This window comes from Rhinolophus ferrumequinum, chromosome 25 (assembly GCF_004115265.2).
Source record: "Rhinolophus ferrumequinum isolate MPI-CBG mRhiFer1 chromosome 25, mRhiFer1_v1.p, whole genome shotgun sequence".
NCBI lineage: Eukaryota > Metazoa > Chordata > Mammalia > Chiroptera > Rhinolophidae > Rhinolophus > Rhinolophus ferrumequinum.
This window is the reverse complement of record NC_046308.1, coordinates 18,425,793-18,444,302: the sequence shown is the minus strand read 5'-3', so window position 1 is coordinate 18,444,302 and position 18,510 is coordinate 18,425,793. Positions and strand designations below refer to the sequence as shown.

The 18,510-nt window shown below is 45.7% G+C and overlaps 1 protein-coding gene across 2 annotated transcripts in view; it reads right to left on the bottom strand.

The window, feature by feature from the left end:
- Positions 1-18,300, bottom strand: part of ZNRF3 (zinc and ring finger 3) — a 136,551-nt gene extending 118,251 nt beyond the window's left edge. Inside the window, exon 1 of one of the 2 annotated variants that reach the window (XM_033097329.1) lies at positions 18,001-18,300. In XM_033097329.1, the coding sequence (XP_032953220.1) occupies positions 18,001-18,300 (300 nt within the window). Of the gene's footprint in view, positions 1-3,604; positions 3,706-18,000 lie in introns of those variants that run through there. The other variant, XM_033097331.1, reaches the window with a different exon arrangement.
- Between the last annotated feature and the right edge of the window lie 210 nt (positions 18,301-18,510).

The following is an 18,510-nucleotide window of genomic DNA, read 5'->3' as shown; positions in this document are numbered from 1 at the left end:
CACAGGTGCTCACATATATTAAGCACTCACTGTATGCCTTACATTTATTATCTCACTTAATCCTTACCATCTTTTGGAGGTACAAGCTACTGTCCTATGCTAGAGATGAGGAAATACAGGTTCGGGGAGGTGGGTGACCTGGCCAAGGTCACAGAGGCTGGCAGTAACAGCGCCCGGATGCAAACAGAGGCCTATCTGGCTCCAAGGCCTTGCTCTCCACCGCTGTGACCCTTGCATGTCAAGAACCTGGTCAGCTCTGAACTCTCAGAACGCGACACTCAGTAGATTTAGCCTCATGAGGTTTTTAGCGGTAAGAGGCTAGCAGCAGACCATCAGATTTACCTGCCGCAAACTACCTTATTGTGAAGCTGTAAATACAGTCGTGAGCTTCAGGCCCGCTTCTCCATTCACTAACTGTGTTAAACCTCTCTGTATCTTGGTGTCCTCATCCAAAAACCCATGGACAGAAATTTTATCACTCAGAATCCGCCTGAGGATCTCATAGGACAAACAATATAAAGCCCCAAGGACAGTGTTCTAACACAGTATTCATTCATTCAAACATCTCACCAACCACCTATGTGACCTTCAGCGCTAAACGGCTTCCACTCCATGCAGGAGGAGGCAAAGCCAGCCGTGATGGAGGAAGCCAGGAAAGGTTCTGGGCCCAGTCAGTTACAGCAGCCTAGAGTTCAATAACTTGGATTGTTTCACAAGCAGAATGTTTGTCCAGGCTGGAGAAACCCCTGTCCTGTGTTCTGTCATTTGTTTTGATTGGTACAAAGTTTCCTTTTTCTTTTTCTTAATGGTTTAACAAATCACAACTCTGTTTTTCCCATCCCTGAGATTGAAATCTATGATTCTCTACTACTTTCAGCCAAGAAATGCAGAAAAGACAAAGAGAACAAGCTTGTAAAGATCAGGAGAGAGTTCTATCGACCTGTATTTCCTGCCCCCGCTACGACAGTATCTACTGAGGTTACGTTATAAATCATAAATAGCTGAGGTCTGGTCAACACGTGGAGGCAGGGTGGGTCACCACCGCCGGGTCAGGCATAAAGAGACATTTCACACACATTGCCCACGTCCCACACTGATCTGAAAGCTTTCAGGTCAGCCAGAAAGCAGATTCCTGAGACAAATCAGAAAAAAACTCATCCTTTAGAAAGTCAAGGGACAACAGAAGTGCCTTAAGCAATCTCAAGCAGGCAGGATGATAGAGAGGTGGCCTTTCCTAAAGAAGCTAAAAGGGTCAATCTCACGCATGCGCGTGCGCGAGTGAAGCCAAAGAGTCTTCGCCAAAGCTGCAAAGGAAACAAAAATAAACTAACAGGATAAAAGGAAGGCTGTTGCATGAGGAAGAACTTTTGCTCCAGTTTTAAAAAAAATAATAATAATAAGAGAGAGAGAAAAGAAAAAGAAAGCACACACTGAAATGATCTAAAGCTGCCTATAAATATTTGGGAACATCAAAGGCGGTCCTGTGAAATTAAAAATGCTGTCACACAGATAGGAACTAGCCTCTAGCACTGCCAGCTTCAACATGTGAGCCTGTGATCTGAGGAGCAAGGCTCAGCTCCTCAAGAAATCTGATTCACTGAAGAAAAAAGTGAACGAGCAGTTGAGTTTTAATAAGGGCATTAAATACCTTAGGAATGAGCTAATTAGAGTTTAACTCTTTCAAGATTGTCCGAGCTCTTAAGAATGCTGTAAACTAAGCTCCCTCCAGAATCTAGTTAAATCGGTCTCGAAACCTGCAATGTAGAAGAAAAGTATTAAAATAGCACCTTAGGACTTCAAAGCTGGTAAATCCTACCAGGTCCCCTCAGACTTCGAGGCAGAGGCCAAGTGAAGAGAAGGGAGAAGGCTCGCCCAGAATTGTCTTCCATGGTAACATTAGGGCGCTTGCTTATTTAGAGACATTTTTTTTTTCCTAGTTTGGACTAGAAAAGCTCACTTTCCAATATCAGATTCATTCTACCCAACGATATGTCCTTTACCCAAGATGCTGTGAGAGTTTCAAGTGGGAAGCCTTTGCTCTCCTGACCTCGTTCATTCACTCATGTGCCACAAGAGAAATTATGGCGGAGCCTCCCAAGCCACAATCAAGGTCAACAGGCCCAATAGTTTCCCTACCTGCATTCTGGATCAGAATCCTAAGGAAACCAGGCAGAGTGCATGGTTAGGGAAGCTCCATCAGGATGGCAGATCCTTTCAGGAGCAAGGCTCTTAGGCCTTGAAGTAGAAAGTCGTGGAACTTCTGAGAAAGCAAGGAGAAAAGCACACCTGCACAAAAGGAGAAGGGGTATCTTTCTATCACCCTGTCTCAGGAACGTGCAAGAAGAAGGTAGACAGAGGTGGAAACTACCTTCTCCATTCAAGAAGAGGAATGCACAGCCCAGTCTTGGCAGAAGGGGGTTAGGGGAGTTAAAAAAAACACACAAAAAACCCACACACACAATGCACTCCTATCATTCCCATTTTTAGAAAAAGTCAATGTGTCTAATTTGTGGGGGGGGGTTAAGATTAATAAAGTATTTGCTTTGGCAAAATCGCACACTGGATCAAACCAAGTGCTGAAGTCTCCTGTGCTCACCGCAGGTCCCACATAATTAGGCCCCCAGAGCACAGCCTTGGCATAGCACAACATTCCACGTGTCCTGGCCGGGTCCAGAGAAGCAATCCACCACCCAACTTTCCTTCGGAGCATTCATGCCCGTATGCAGGCCATGTGGCCTCAGAACAGGCAGGCTGGCCTAGAAATCCAGCCTCCGGTACACTGGACATATAGTTCACGTGTGTGTGTCTGTGTGCGCCCACGTGCCCAACCTACAACACTCAGGGCATGGACAATGCTCTAGCTATAGAGCCTAGAAATGAGCAGATAAAGCTGCAGCAAAGCATCCCTCCCAGGAAACAGAGGTTAAACGAGAACTGGGGATCAGGGAGGAATGAACCCAGAGCCTCTCACAGAGGGCTTAAGAATCACTCTGGGGGGCAGTCGGATAGCTCAGTTGGTTAGAGCGCAAGCTCTCAACAACAAGGCTGCCGGTTCAATTCCCACATGGGATGGTGGGCTGCGCCCCTGCAACTGAAGATTGAAAACAGCGACTGGACTTGGAGCTGAGCTGCACCCTCCACAACTAGACTGAAGGACAACGACTTGGAGCTCATGGGCCACGGAGAAACACAGTGTCCCCCAAAATTCCCCAATAAAATTAAAAAAACAAAAGAATCACTCTGGGGAGTTCATGGGGCCCCCCACTAGGGGATAAGGGACTCAGGTGCAAGTAGTCAGGAACTGAGCACATTAAAAAATGTTCTACGATACGGTCACTTCTCAATGAGTAACACCTTTGAATTCTTTAAACCCTGATAAACACTCACTTCAGAATAAAAAACTTTTAACCATTTGGGAACTACAACATAAATGTTAAGCTTATGTGAGAGACATCATGGAAGTTACGTATGTTACTTTCTTCATCTTCATCCGCACTAAACGTAACTTGCATGCTGCAACTCATTTAATCCTCGCAACAACTCTAGGAAAGATTTATCTCCATTTTACAGATAAAGAAACTAAGAGGCAGAGAGGCAAAGTCACCTTTCTACAGCAGATAACTGGCAGAGTCAGGATCCAATCCTAGGCAGTCTGGCTCCAGACTTGGCACTCGGCTGCGTCTCCCATCAGCAAGGGAAATCCAGAAACACTTCGTTCTACAAAATTTACAACATGCTTTAAGGAACCTGACAAACCTTGGGTATCTGCATAGCAAAGTTGAAAACTACTGCTTCTAAAGCCATATTGACATCCAACAACAAGGAAGCGTCCTCCCAACTCCTCTTAGATACAGTTGGCTCAAGGTTGTAGTTATACCATAGAACTAAAGAGAACTTCTACCCAAATCAGGATATAGCCGAAAAGTTAACTTATAAGTCGGTTGTTAAGGAATACATGTGTATAGTCTCCCACAAAATAATGGTGGTGCCATTTCCACTCCATAAAGGGCCTACCTTTTAATTATAATGTACCCAAAGTTTGAGGACCCCACTCCAGTCAGCACGAAGCAGAAAAGCAGCCAAAGCAGGTGTCAAGAATCCGTGTCCTAAACTCCTTACTCTCCCTTATCTTGTTTCCTAACTTTATCCTCAATTCCAATACACGTGGTTTCCTGGTTTTCTAGGAATGAACTACAGGAATCAGAAGCAGCAAATCAGAACTGGAGAAGAGGGAACAACTGCTAGACAGGTGCCCCACCAGTCAACAAGGAGACGGCCGTGTGCACTGCACAACTCTAGGGGGTGCCATTCACATCTGTGGCCATTCTACATCCATATTACGACCCATTTATGGCAAAGAGAAGTGAGGTATCTTGAGGAAGGGACAGCCTTTCCCAATTTGCACCATGCGGTCCTTTGTGTTGGAGTGGGAAAATGTCAAAACATTGAGATACCAGCCCTGCCCTGAAGGAGGATACAATCTAACGGACAGTCACAGAGGACGCTCCAAGTCATCAAGAAAATATTAAATCTGTGGTCAGCCTCCCCTTCTGAAATAGTATACTGCCGTTTGAAGGGGTGGGGCTGGGTTGCTTTTTTGTGTGATGAGCCTCGAGCGCAGGCCCTCCACCACACACTACTGTCTGAGCTGTTGAAGCTGCACAAGTCACTGTCTCCGGTAGCTCAGGTCTCCTTCTGTAAACGGGCACCAGGACAGCAGGTGGTGCGTGAGAGTCCCATCCATTCCCTTCCAGACATTTCACTGCACAAACCCAGCACCACCGCGTTCATCACGCATGGACACCCTTTGCAAAGGGGCGAACAGGGTTCCAGGGCGGGATGCCAGGGACACATCCCCGGAGCCCCAGCTCTGAAAGCCCAAATTTGAGAGCTGGGCACCCTTATGGGTGATGGCACCTGCGACCACAGTCTTTGCTGAATATATAATAGGGAGGGGATAGAATAGGCCTTCTTGGGATGGGAAGTAGGGAGGAAAGAAAATAACAAGCTGAGGGAGGGGGAGCCCCCCCATTCACCTCTCTCCTGTTCTTCTTTTCCTCCCCGTCCCGCAATCAGCCATCACTAGGTTAGTTACTAGAGGGCAAGGGATTTGGTAGGGGGTGGGAGGAAGGGACTTGTAACAGTAAGAGACAGAAGATTCCCTATTTACCCTGCAGCAAGTAGGGAAGACATTCATACGTGAAAGGCCCACTATATAACTTCTACAAGTTTGCAAGAGGGCAATGAAAAACAGCCTTGCATAAGTAAATTAAGAAAATTAATTATGAAGAAAATCAATTAATGTTATCTGAGCATATAGTAAGAATTCTAAAGTTTTCTACATCTTCGTATAGGGACGCATATAGGCAAAAATTTTACTTGGAATATTCAAAACTGTTCTACCCCATCCCATAGCTGTTTTAGAGCCTCCCCCTTCCAAAAACAAGGTTGCTATGGCAACCAGAGCACCAGTCGCCGTGGTCCCTAACCACATCCGCCAGGGCTTGGCATGCTGAGACGTGTGCCAATTCTGTTGTCTGTACGGCACTCCTCGCCACAGTGCACAGCAAGCTATAATCAAGGCAGAAACCACCGCATTCGTATAGAACGCAGCTCAACATAAATATTCATTAAATGTGAAAACCTACGGTGATGCAATGTTGAGACTGCACATTTAAACACAAGAGTCAGGAAATGCAAAAATTACCGCTGCCACTGGAACTTGAAATCACCCGCACGGCACATTTAATGCCACAAGTGAGTTTATGTGTTCTAGAAATTTAAACGTAACACCAAAACTTCAAAACTATACATAAGCAATTCATTCAACTTCCTAGATGAGGGGAACATTTGCTGATAGACACTGGAACATTTCTGGAGTGGACATGCCATGAAAAGGCACGAAAACCCTTTAGTCCAAGTGAAGTATAACACATCATGGATAGCCCATATAATAGCCACTGTTCCACAAAAACAGTAACTAAAAAATCTCAACATGCCAACATACACATAACTACGCAATACAATAGTCCCCCCTTATCCACGGTTTCATTTTCCATGGTTTCGCTTTCCGCAGTTTCAGTTACCACAGTCAGTAACAGTTTGAAAATATTAAATGAAAAATTCCAGAAATAAACAACTTAAAAGTTTTAAATTGCACATCATTCTGAGTAGTGTGATGAACTCGTGCGCCTTCCCACTCCATCCCACCCGGGATGAGGATTATCCCTTTGTCCACCCTACCCCGCTGTGTATGCTTCCCACCCATTAGTTAGTAGCCGTCTTGGTTATCAGATCAACTGTAGCAGTATCGTGGTGCTTGCGTTCAAGTCACCCTTATTTTACTTAATAATGGCCCCAAAGCACAAGCGTCATGACACTGGCAATTCAGATATGCCAAAGAGATGCCATAAAGTGCTTCCTTTAAGTGAAAAAGTATGTATGTATAGGAAAAAACATAGTTTACATAAGATTTGGTAGTATCCACGATTTCAAGCATCCACTGAGGGTCTTGGAATGGAATGGGGGACTACTGTAATTTAATAATTCCTAAATTTTTATAATGGGCCCCATAAAGAGTAGAAAATCAAATGTTTATTAACTTGAAATCTCAATTTCTTCCCCACATAGTCTGCTTGCCTCTTTAGAAATACTACTGTAGTCCTTTAAAACTGCTTCCCAGACAGCACTTAAATACAGGATCCATGCCCTTGCCAGAACTTCCAAAGGGGTATCAAGGAAACACTATGGTACAAATTTAAGTAAGGTCCCACATACAGTTGCTTCTGATGGGTCATTCTGGAACTACAGATAACCTTTGCTATGCCCCAAAAGGACCAGTTTTCTAAATGACACCAAAATATGATTCATATTTAAACAAAACACACTCCCTAAAAGTCTACAGCCAGGCTGAGATGGTCTCTTCTCCAGCAGACTTTGAAGACTTCACCCAGGCAGTCACACGCCAGGCTGGGAGAAGTCAGATGGTGTCATTTCCTTGTCCCACCTCATTTTCCCAGACCTCCTGGAGAGCGGAGGCAAGGTGAGATTATTTTGAGAGTCTGATCCATTCCAACTATTTGGGGTAGCCTTAGGAAACACCCATGTCTGAAAACTGCTTGTGAATTATTTCTACAATCACAGAAAGTTCTCCCTCAAAGAGCCAAGTCTTCTTCTGGCCACATCACATTCCCCTCACTATCCTATCCCGAAGGGTTTTGATCTCGAAGAATTTCAATTTGGTAAATACGTACGAGTTTTATTGTAAAGCAATAGGGGGATGAGTAAGACAATCCCTATCTATGGGGAGCTGTGATCTTGTGGGGATAAGAAAACATTAATAAAAGACAGCTACAATAAGGAATTTAAGACCAGCTGAGACGTGGAAAAAGGAATGATTTGATTCAAAGGAATGCACCGGTAGCACTTGGAAATGCTTGATGGCAAGGAATGGAAGTGTTACAGCTGGGAGAGGGGAAGGAAGATTAGGGGGCAAAGATGGGGGTCGGCAACGTGGAGGAGTCGCAAGTATCCCCACAGAAGGGCAATCCAACATGACGTGCACAGAGGGAAGAGCGCCTAGGACCCATTCAGGGCATCGGGGCAGAAACACACAGGACCCAGGCCCGCATCCCACAGACAGTAGACGGAGGCTGGACAGACGGCCAGGTCACCTCCGTACTCGGCTCGGTACTAGTAAACCACGGCATGATCCTGCAAGATTTTGATCAAGGGAGTAACAAGATCAGAGGTTACTTCAGAAAGATGAATGGTGGAGAGGGGAAGAACTGATGGGAGGAAAGGGAACGTCAGGCAGCATCTGGCTTGAAGAAGTAAGGTCAACAAGGAAAGAGCAAATCAAGCATCGTCTTGAGGCCAACATTTCCCTTTGATTTGGCCACAAGCTACCTTGACTTAAATTCTGAAATGGCTTTGCAAGTCAAGCTTGCAACATTCTTGACATGCCATTAGCTGCCTGCTTACCACCCACTCCAAGACTGAGGCCCTTGCTGAAAAGAGGCCAAGTCTCCAGGTACCCAGTGAGATTTCCAAAAATCGCATAAAGGTGCTGAACACACAATGTCAACTGCATTTAAGTAGGAGTGTACAATTAGGTACAAAGAAAAGCATTCTGTGTCAAGTGTGGGACAAGCCTTGGCAACCAGGACAACCTGAACAGCAGCCTGCCTCCTGGGGCAGAAGCCGGGGAAGGCACTCGCAGCTGGGAGGATAAAACGAGACAGTGAAAGTACTCTAGGGACCCTAAAGCTCCAGGCACATGGAAGATTTTCTGGGACTCAACCATCCATGTGGGATGCCATTCTAGAAAGACAAGCATGTGAAAGCACCAAGACCCAAGTTCTCATCCCAGCTCCTCTTGGGATCACAGGCCCGAAGCCCTGGCCAACAGTCCCCTCACTGTAAAAGGACAGCTGAGCCAAAGCAGTTTCAGGGTGTCCTTCAGCTCAAACAGTAACTCTAGTAATCAAAAGAAACCAAGGAGCCACAAGAGAGAAGGGACAGAGATCTTCATGCAGGCACAGGCCAAATGGCTCTGAGACTTCAGCCTTCAAAAAGAACAAGAGAAAATCGAAGCACCCGTATTAAAGTAAAACGAGCACCCAGTCCCATCAGGGCCAGTTCGGCCTTCCCCGGTTGCATGGGGTCCACTGATGTGTCACAATGCCACTCTTGGACATCAGACACACTGGATGGTGGAAAAAGGAAAGAAAGGAGACTCACCAAGTGCAACTTAAAAGCTTTCAGCGGCAGATCTTTCCGAGATAGAAAAGATGGCAAAGCCCAATGCCTACAGGGGCCAGGCGTTGGTAGAATTACCAGTGAGGGAAGTAAGCTGAAGCCATGCAATGAGGACTCGTGTGAAATGGAAGGCCTATGTCCCATCTAAAGAGAACTGTGACGCCCCTGGGGCAGGCCAGGGTGTTGCCACTCGAGAATGTGGGTGGACCCAACGCTGCCAGATCTTTTAATTTTTCAAGAAGAGCCAAAGCCCCAGATTTTTATGTAAGACTTTTTTAAGGGATCAAACAAAATATGAAGCCATTTTCAGCGCAGGGACATGCTGTTTGAATGCATCCCTGCTATCTGGTGCATGGCTCTACTTGCATCTCTACCCATCACTGACTGACAGCGTCACTGTGAGTGAGAAGACAGATTTATATGGTCTTTCCAAAGCCAGCTTGTTCATAAGCAGAGAGCCTGTGCCAAGGGAAAGGCAGGGCAGAAAACAGGGAGTGCAGCAGCCCCCTCCAGGGCCACAATCTGCTGCCGACAGCACAGCCCTCCCTTCGGTGAGGTCTTCTCTAGGCCTCCGAACACGGCCATCTAGCTGCCTGGACAGCCACCAGGTCCCTGCCCAAAACACAAGGGCAGCGTGCTGATTTGAATCGTGCTCAGACACACCTACAAGGGAGGTACCCAGATACCACGCCAGGTACCTTCCCTTCAGTGTGGACATTAGTCATAACTCAGATCCTCATGGCAGGGGGAAGGCAGTGTTTAGTATTCACTAAACGATCAGGATATATAGACTTTTACAAAGTTGTTTTTTTGGTTTGGCTTTTTTTGTTGTTTTTTTAAGAAACAGATACTACCCACTGTGAGCAGGTGTATGTGGAAACGTGTGTCCCAACCTGGCTGGGGAGTATAATCTAGAGCCACTCTTCTGCAGACCAAGCTGACAACACGTAGCAGGAACATTAAAAATGTTTATACCCATTGACCCAGGGGTCCTCATTCTAGAACTTTACCCTACGAAAATAATCAAGAGATAGAAAAAGGATGTTCTTTACGGCATTACTTATAATAACGAGGAAAAAATATATTGCACAGACACTATAAGTGTTTCAGAGCATTTAGTAAAAGGAAAATATTCAAAGTGTACGAAGGGTGATAAACACCAGGTAATGTTTTTCCCCATTTCCTTTAAAATCCCTCCAAGCTCAAGAGAAAAAAAGAAAATTATACCAAAACACAAAAGGTTAACAGAGGTTATCTATAAGTACTGGGATGGATTTTTTTCTTCATACTCTTCTGTGTTTTATAATAAACGTGTATTATTTGTATAATTAAAAATTAAGTTATAGATGATTTTTTTAAAGGAAGATCTTGGCCCCGACTAGAGGGAATATCAAATGAATCTATACTCACATTTTTGCCTAATCTTACCAAGATATACCCAAGTCTCAGGTCAGTAAGCTTTGGCTTCAGGTGACCCAAGTTCATTCCTAGCTCTGTGACCTCGAGAAGCTTACTTAGAGTCTCAGACTCAGTTTCCTCTGGAGCTAACTCAACTGCTCATATTTGTATGGGAGAAATCACAGAAATAGCATCTGAAAAACATGTATCATGGGTGCATAAAAACTATAGCTTGGGTACATAAAAGCCTTGTTTCTTCTCTAGGCTCTATCAACAGTAGGAATTCAATAAATGTCTCCGACAATTTAGTGTACTCAAATCAAGTTCAAGTGAAAAATGAAGTTTTAATGAAATTCTTACAGCACTAGATGGGACCTTATATACATCTCATCAACCATGACCTGTTGCATTTAAAAATGCAATAATAGCTTCTGCACCAGGAAACCAGAAGTCTCCATTCCAATATACATTGTCACGTCAAACTTCTAAGATCATCAAAGTCTTTTTTTCACCAAATCAACGCTACAAACTGAGTTTCTAAACAACCATATTACACTGGCTGCTAGGGAGAGAAGGGGATGAATATCAAGTCTTACAACACATCTTAAGGGTAATAAAAATAAAACTGCTCTCCCTTGAACCACAATGGGCCAGCTGACCTCATTCTCTTCACACTTTCGTGAGTCAACAGAACCACTAAAAGTCAGGTTTTCAAACATCTCATTCAAACTACAAATGGAACAAAGAACCTCTACTCTTTTCCTCCTCCCTATCCTGTTTGACAGGCAGAAAGGCACGTCTCCACGAAGGGGTTATCAGCTTTAACCTCAAAGGTAGGGAGAAATGAGTTGGAAAAGGCCAGAAGGTGCAAATCTGCGTACTGTGTCATTACATACGTGTTTCTTCAGAATGGGTTTCCCATCCGAAACTCAGCACCCTGGGCCAGGGGATCCCCCGTATCCTGTGAACGTGTCCTCCCAGGTAGGACCGTGGCTCCCATGCTGACTGCCCCCTCCGCTCAGCTGCCTGAGGCCAGGGACGGCATCTTCCTCATCGCCACCTGCTGCCCTGCCTCACACACGGTCTGGCGGACAGAAGGGAGCAGCGAATGTCAGCCAGCTAAAGGAATGTGGCACCCACAGTAAATGGTAACAGCCAGGGGGACAGAATGAGCAGGGAGAATCCATGGCTTTAGGTTCTTACAGTCTTTTCAATCAAATAGTCAGGGAACGCACAGCCTGTGCAAAGAAAGAAAAGTGATGAACATAAGACAGGACCTCTTTGGAGAACGCCATGCAGAATCCAAAATGGCTCTTAAAAAGTCAGCCACAGGAAGGAGGTGTGTCTCACACCAGAAATCCCTTTAAATGCCAGAACACTACAGCCGTTCCAACTTTCCCAATAGCAAAAAAACAACAGAAGTGCCATCGAGTGACAGCTGGATACTTCAAGTCATTGGTCCCTCTTCCCAAACTTACCAGATCGGTTCTTTGTGGAAAAAAACAAGTTAGAAAAAGACTTCTGTGATTAAAAAAAAGAAGAAAGGAAGGAAGGAAGAAAAGAAGATAGGAAATAAATCTCGGTAAGGGCAGTTTTCTCAGTTGAAGTTTCAGACCGATTCATTTCTTGATCAATCAGTCTGGGCTTATATCTGACTCTAAATTTCACCATCAATTCCCATATTCTAATTGAAAGCAGAAGTGTCAAGTGAAGCACTCTTGTAAAAACAGGAATGGCTTAGAATCAGAAAGACCTAAGTTTGAATCTCTGCCCTACTACCAACGTATCCAGTGACTTCCACAAGTGACTCGACCTCTCTGAGCTTGGTTTCATCATCTGAAAACCTAAGACATGCCATTTACCTCGCCTGTCACGTGTGAGCAAAGCCCTGCGCCCAGTGCCTGGCACATAGGAAGCACTTTATCATTAGTAGCTACTTTTAAAAGCTCTGACAGAGACGAAGACTGAGCAACTCACAATATCGAAATTAGAGGAGAAAAGCAACTGCTTAAACCCAATGTACAACTGAAGAAGACCTGGCCTTCCCCAAGTGTACACGTGATCACAAAGCACCCTGCTATCTCTGCTCTCCCTAGGACGCCCAGCTGAGGTACAGCCACGGATGACAGAAGGGCTCCAAGCCTGGGAGTAAGGAGATCTGAATATTAAACCAGGGCCATCACCACGTGGCCCTGGGTGAGGCTCTTCACTTCTCTGGCCCTCAGTCTCCTCATCTAACACAGGAAAGGGCTGAATCTGGTTTTTCTGATTATGAAGATCGACTTACATGTCATTTTTGTCACGACAACAAATCTACATTCTCCAGACTTGGGAAACACCAGCAAGAAGCAAGGTTTCACACGGCATGTATTCAACTTTACGACAATTCTGAGTACCAAGTTTCTACAGTGACTCCCAGGGACACTTGGGCTTGGCCACGAACTACTCTTCAAGTGTCTGTCCATCCATAAGAGCTGCCCACCTTAGGGTTTTCTCAGTACTCAAGTGTTTTATCAAGCAAAGAACATCTTCAGACCTTCGTAACGCCAGGTATCCTGCCCCTGAATACACGCACACACAGGTCACTCTCATACGACTTAGTATAGCAATACCAGTAAGTCTGCCAGAACCAGACAGAGCTCCATTCTTTCCATCTAATCAATCAAGTTTCTGGAAATAACAACCAAAAAGGAAAAACAGCCCCAGAATGTATTAACCAAGCCAAATGAAAGTGCTCTCATCAATTAATCCAAACCCATTAAGACCCACTGCCTGCCTGATATCCACTCTAAATCCATCATTCATTGACTAAATATTGAGTGTCTGGTAAGTAGCAGGCACTGGGCACCCAAGGGTGGATCCAGGGATGAGCAAAAACCAACAGACCGGACCCCCTAATGCCCAGGTCCACAAGGGAAGGTGTGAGGAGTGGCTAAGGCACTGCAACACTGACAGATGCTCCATCTCACTTTTCAATGAATGGTGAAAGGTTGTTACCTTCCTGCACTTTACCATCTAAATGCGGAAAATACTTTGAGTGATTGTTTTCTCACTTCTCCCAAGGATGACAAACTTAATTAATACTAGATAGATGCACAGGAGAGAAGTTAATCCATTATAGACAATGAATGCCTTAGAGACTAAGGGCTCAATTCTGTGGGGAAACCCAGTTGGGAAGGATTATTATTTATCCATACATGGCTGTCTTCATAAGAGACAGTGAACTCCAGAAGGCAACAGCATTACAGCGTCTGGTACAGAACAGGGCTTCGGTAAACATCTACCAAATGAATATGCTCGATGGAGGCTTACAATCCCACAGACTTCTTCTCCACCACTCTTGCCAACCTGAGCCCCACATCACGGCACTCAAATTGTTAGTAATGGACTATTTGATGACAAGTACTAGATTAGTGCCTCCTGTTTTTCCTCTTGGGGAAAAGGGGCATCACAGAACCCTCCAAGAGGCAGAACTGCATTTCTTCTCAGGAAAATAAAAGTCACACACAAGACTGTATGCATCATTTCAGGGATTCACATGCCATCACTGGAAGTCTGTGACTCTCAGGTTACAAACCCCTATACTAGACTGTGGCAAATTAAGACTTGAATTAATATCAAAATCCTAACCAACCAAGTCTATTTACTTGGCAAAAATAAGAACAGACCTGGGTTTTAATCCAGGTTTTATCATTTGCTAGCTGTGTGAGGTTGGAGAAGTCAAGTTGCCTTTCTCAGCCTCAGTTTCCTCCTCTTTAAAATGGGTTAACAACAGTTGCTAATTTCATGTTAATGTCAAGATGTGATGAACAACCATGTGACGTGCTTGGCATAGTGCCCTGTACACAATAAATGTTCATTAATGGAAGCCATTAGCACCTTCCCTCTGGTCTACGGACTCCACACTTACCTCCCACTCCCATCTGCGTCTCCATTAAAAACTGTATTACTAACCCCCATGAGATCTCAGGGAAGACAGAAAATAAGAGCCTCTAAGAATTCATAAGGTCACAAAACAGTCCTAATGTTTTCTCCCCAAATCAATGCTTGATTTTAACCTATAAAGGCCCTCTGACAATACAGTCGGCAATTCCTTTCTGCACAAATCCAGGTCAGCTGTCAGCACACAATTGTTCTATTAGGCCAAGTCAATTTTTAGAGGCAGGCCTGTTAACTTAAAATGGAGATGAAAAGAAAGTGTTTGATCAAATGCTAAACTGCAGAAATACACTGACAGGAAAACAAGGCAGAGGAATTAGTTTCCTAAAATTATTCTCTATAATAACCCTTAGTTAACACTGGATATTTAAGGACCTCACTCAGCCTCTGGAACCTGCCACCCAGCTCTCCTCCCATCCCTCATAGCTAAAGGCACCGGCTTAGTTCTTAAATGTTCTCAGCTCCCCTCTACTTTCAAAACTATTCAACGCTTAACCCAGGATCCAGAAAGGCGGATTTTAAAGTTACACAAAACCTATCATTCAGATTCCTTCTACAAATGAATTTCTCAAGCGTTTCTAAATATTTGACTTCAAGAGAAAAAAAAGAAAGCATTTCCACTTTAAAACAATCTTTCATCTCGAGCGATGCAAATTTTCTGTTTGTTTAACCAATCCACATACCACCAGCCAGAGTTTAATCAGGCCTTATTAAACATCACTAACCATGTGAGTTGCACGGCCAAGTCTGAAAGTTTCAGATAATGATCTCATTAATGGCAACAAATTGGTTCAAAGATGAAATATATATCAATATGTCTAAGAACCCTGTAAAGTTCCGCACTTCAGAACTACAGGAAAAGTGTAATTAATTCCTCCAGCATTCACACTGTATGCCTAACACTCTTACAAGCAAATAGGCTTTGATGCTGCATGAATAAGATAATAAAAGTAATTAATAGCATTTCACATCCACACATTGTTTTCACACTTTCACAGATGATGATGTCCAAAAAAAAAAAACAAAAAAAAAAAAAAAACCCTCTTCTTACAGAGTACACTGTGACCTTGGGAAAATTATTTAAGCCTAAAATGCACAAGGAGAGAACCAAGAATCCTGTGACTAATCCCAAGGTTTGAATTACTTACTCTCTCAGACAGTCTCTCTCTCTCTCTCTCTCTCTCTCTCTCTCTCTCTCTCTCTCTCTCTCTCTCTTCCTAACCAGGCCTCCCCCTACCCTAATCCATGCAAATGATTATAGTATCTGGGCAAACCAGATTGTGATAAGGTATCCACTATATAAACATATATACACACACACATACTTTCATTGCATGTAATAGGGAAGGAAATAAATCAGTAATACCAACCAATTTCCTATCTTAGAATTCTTAAAGGAGAGAGACTCCCAAACAGGGTAATTTCCCTCCCCTAAACCATGAACAGTGCTACCGAACCCCACTGGAAATAAAAGCAATGCTATAGTGCCGCTACTTAGGTTTAGTTGTAGGAAAATGAACTCTGTTCTGAAGACCATAAAGTATTAAATAGCAAATCATGCGGAGTCTTTTTTAAAGAGAGTAAATAAAAGGTTTGAAAAGTTCAACAAGGGCACTTACAAAACATGATTAATCTGAAGCTAAACACCAATTTGTTTCTTCTGCATTCTCATTTCTCAGGCAAAATGTTACATTCCCTCTCAGCAGTCCTAAAACATCAGCTTTCCTTACAAAAACCTTTTTCAGAGCTGACAGGGGGCCACACCAGTTCCTTAAATTGAGCAGTGTATTCGAAGAACTAATAAAAGCCTGCCAGTCTCTGTACACACACAGCCCTGAAAGCTGCACTGCGTTCCTTCTGTGCACAGAAAGGTTCAGCAAGTAACGTTATTAAAGACGTAGAGTAAGAACACCAAGAAATGACTATTCAAACAGCTCTGATAAACTCACTAACATTACTGCAGTTATAAGGGAATTAAGGACACCTATTAGTGATTGCTTAACAGGTAAACTTATTAAATACCATTTAAGTCATTTTTCTTTACTTAGCAATTGTTGACTTAATTTTCTTTTTCTTTTTTGGCTAGGCTAATGGACTACAAAAGAGTTAGATAAGCACTTCAAAAAGTTTCAAAGAAGAATAGATTCCTTCTGCCAAATTCACACATTATCTCTCTACTCACAAGGATAAAATAGTTACAAATGGTGTGTTTAAACTGCTAATTTTGTATTAAATGGTGAACCCAAGATTATCTCCAAAGTATAGCACTACTCATAATGGATAGCTCGCCAGACAAACTACCATAGAGAAAGAGTACAAGTTAAAACACTGCAGATAAAAATCGCAAACTTCAAAAGTCTCCTTGAAAAAGTGAAATGTCATGTTAAAACATCTTTTCTCTTGGGAGACTGTAAATCAAACATTTCTAAAGCCATGAGGGCACAGTGAAAGCCTCAAAGAGAAACAAGGAGTCACAAGTAACAAGCTCTAAGATTCGAACTATTCTTGAAGGCTGCAACTGAAATGGGTAGGAATCTTGAGCAGAGCATCCTCTCTCCAACTTATAAATTAAACATTAACAAAGAAAAATGTCCCCAAGCCTTTAACGTATGTGGTCACAGGACTCAAACAACGTATTTTCCCTTCTTTTTACTCCCAGAAGTTTAAGATGGGAATGAGAGCCCTGTAAGGCAATGCTGCTGATTAATCGTCCAACAGAGGTGCCTCCTCCAGCTTTTACGGACACACCTCTGTAAGGAGCCCAGCTGCACAGCTCCCCGTCCTATCTGCAGCTCCACGTCGTATCCACGCAGAGCGTTGAGTCTACAGCAGGGCGGGGAAAGGAAGAGGCTGCTATGCAGTCATTCCATAGAGTCCCCTTCTCTTCATTCATAACTCATCCAAGAATAAAAAGCAGAAGGCCCAAAGCTTGGGCCCCGCAGCTATCCCCCAAAAAGGTTCAAAGATAAACCAACCATTTCAAATCGCCCCCATCCTAGGCATGCATATTAACCGCCACAAGTGCGCTGGCCGTCCAAGTTGGTAAAATCATAGCCAAGGAAACGGAAGGCATCTACTCAGTTCACCATCCGCAGAGGCTTGAGCTCAGCTTGAAGCTCTCCCTAACCAGATTGCTTTGAAATACAGACCTCTTTCACTGGGAGCAAGGTGGAGACCCCGTCAGTGAGCGACCCTGCCTCCCGATTCCCAGGCCCTCCGCAGAAGTCCTTGGCCAAGGAGTGCGCAGGCAGTCTCCCTTCCACCCTCTGTAATCTGAGGCACGCAGTGAGGGCTGCCTTCCACGGCCACTCCAGGGCACCCGCGATCCCCACTCCTCCTGGGTCAGCTCCCCCTGCTCCCCTGCCTGCAGCTGCTCGTCCAGAATCCTGCAGGAGGGTCAGCCCCCAATAAAGCTGGCGGCAGGTTCCAGGGAAGAACCTGATGGTGCAGCCCCTCAGACAAACCTGGCTGCTCCACCCCTCCCTAAATAAAATTTAAAAAAATAACATGCGTGGATGGAAGGCAAACCTGCTACCTGAAACAAGCCACCCCTTCCATCATTCATCTTTCCAAAGTTGGCATTCAACAGGTAGTTCCTAAGACTTCCACCTGAGGCAAAACAAAATGCCCAACCAGACCAAGGGGGCCGCCCCAACGTGGGTACCCGGACCCGGGGTTCCCCTCACGGTTCCAGAACCAATAGAAGGCCGAGCCCCCACGTGCGCTCGCCCCCCACTGCGGCGCCCTGGAGGCCGCGTCCCGCCCGCCCGCCAGCCGGGGAGGGATGCCGCCAGCCTCTTAACCGCCCCTCCCGCCCACCAGCCCGCGGCGGGGTCGGCGGGCGCAGCCCCCGGAGCCATCTTGTGGCGGAGGCGGCGCGGAGCCCGGGCGGAGGGCAGCTACCTGCACGATCTCGCCCTCCGCGCTGAGCGTGGCCCCGGCCCGCGAGAAGCGGCCCGTGAGGCCGGTGGTGTAGGTGGTGTAGTCGCCGCTCGGGCTCGACTCGAACAGCACCACCTCCACGAACGCCGTCTCCTTGGCCCGCGCCGCGCCGGGCCCCGCGGCCGCCAGCAGCAGCCCAAGCAGCAGCGGCAGCGGCGGCGGCGGCGGCAAGCGGTGGCCGCGGGGGCCGCGGGGGCGGCGGCGGAGGCGGCGGCGGCGGCGGCCCGGGGCCCCTGGGCGCCCGCCCGAGCGCGGCCTCATGGTCCTGCGGCGGGAGGGCGCGGAGGGCGGGCGCGGCCGGGCATAGTCGCGGGCCGGCGGAGGACCGAGCGCAGGCGGACGCCTCACAGCCCCATCGCGGCAGCGGCGGCGGCTTTGTGGGTCGCAGGCTCGGCTCGGCTCCCCCGGCCGTCGCGCCGCGGCCCTTTCATCTGCTCCACGTGAGGGGTTATCCCCGCCCCGGCAGCGTCG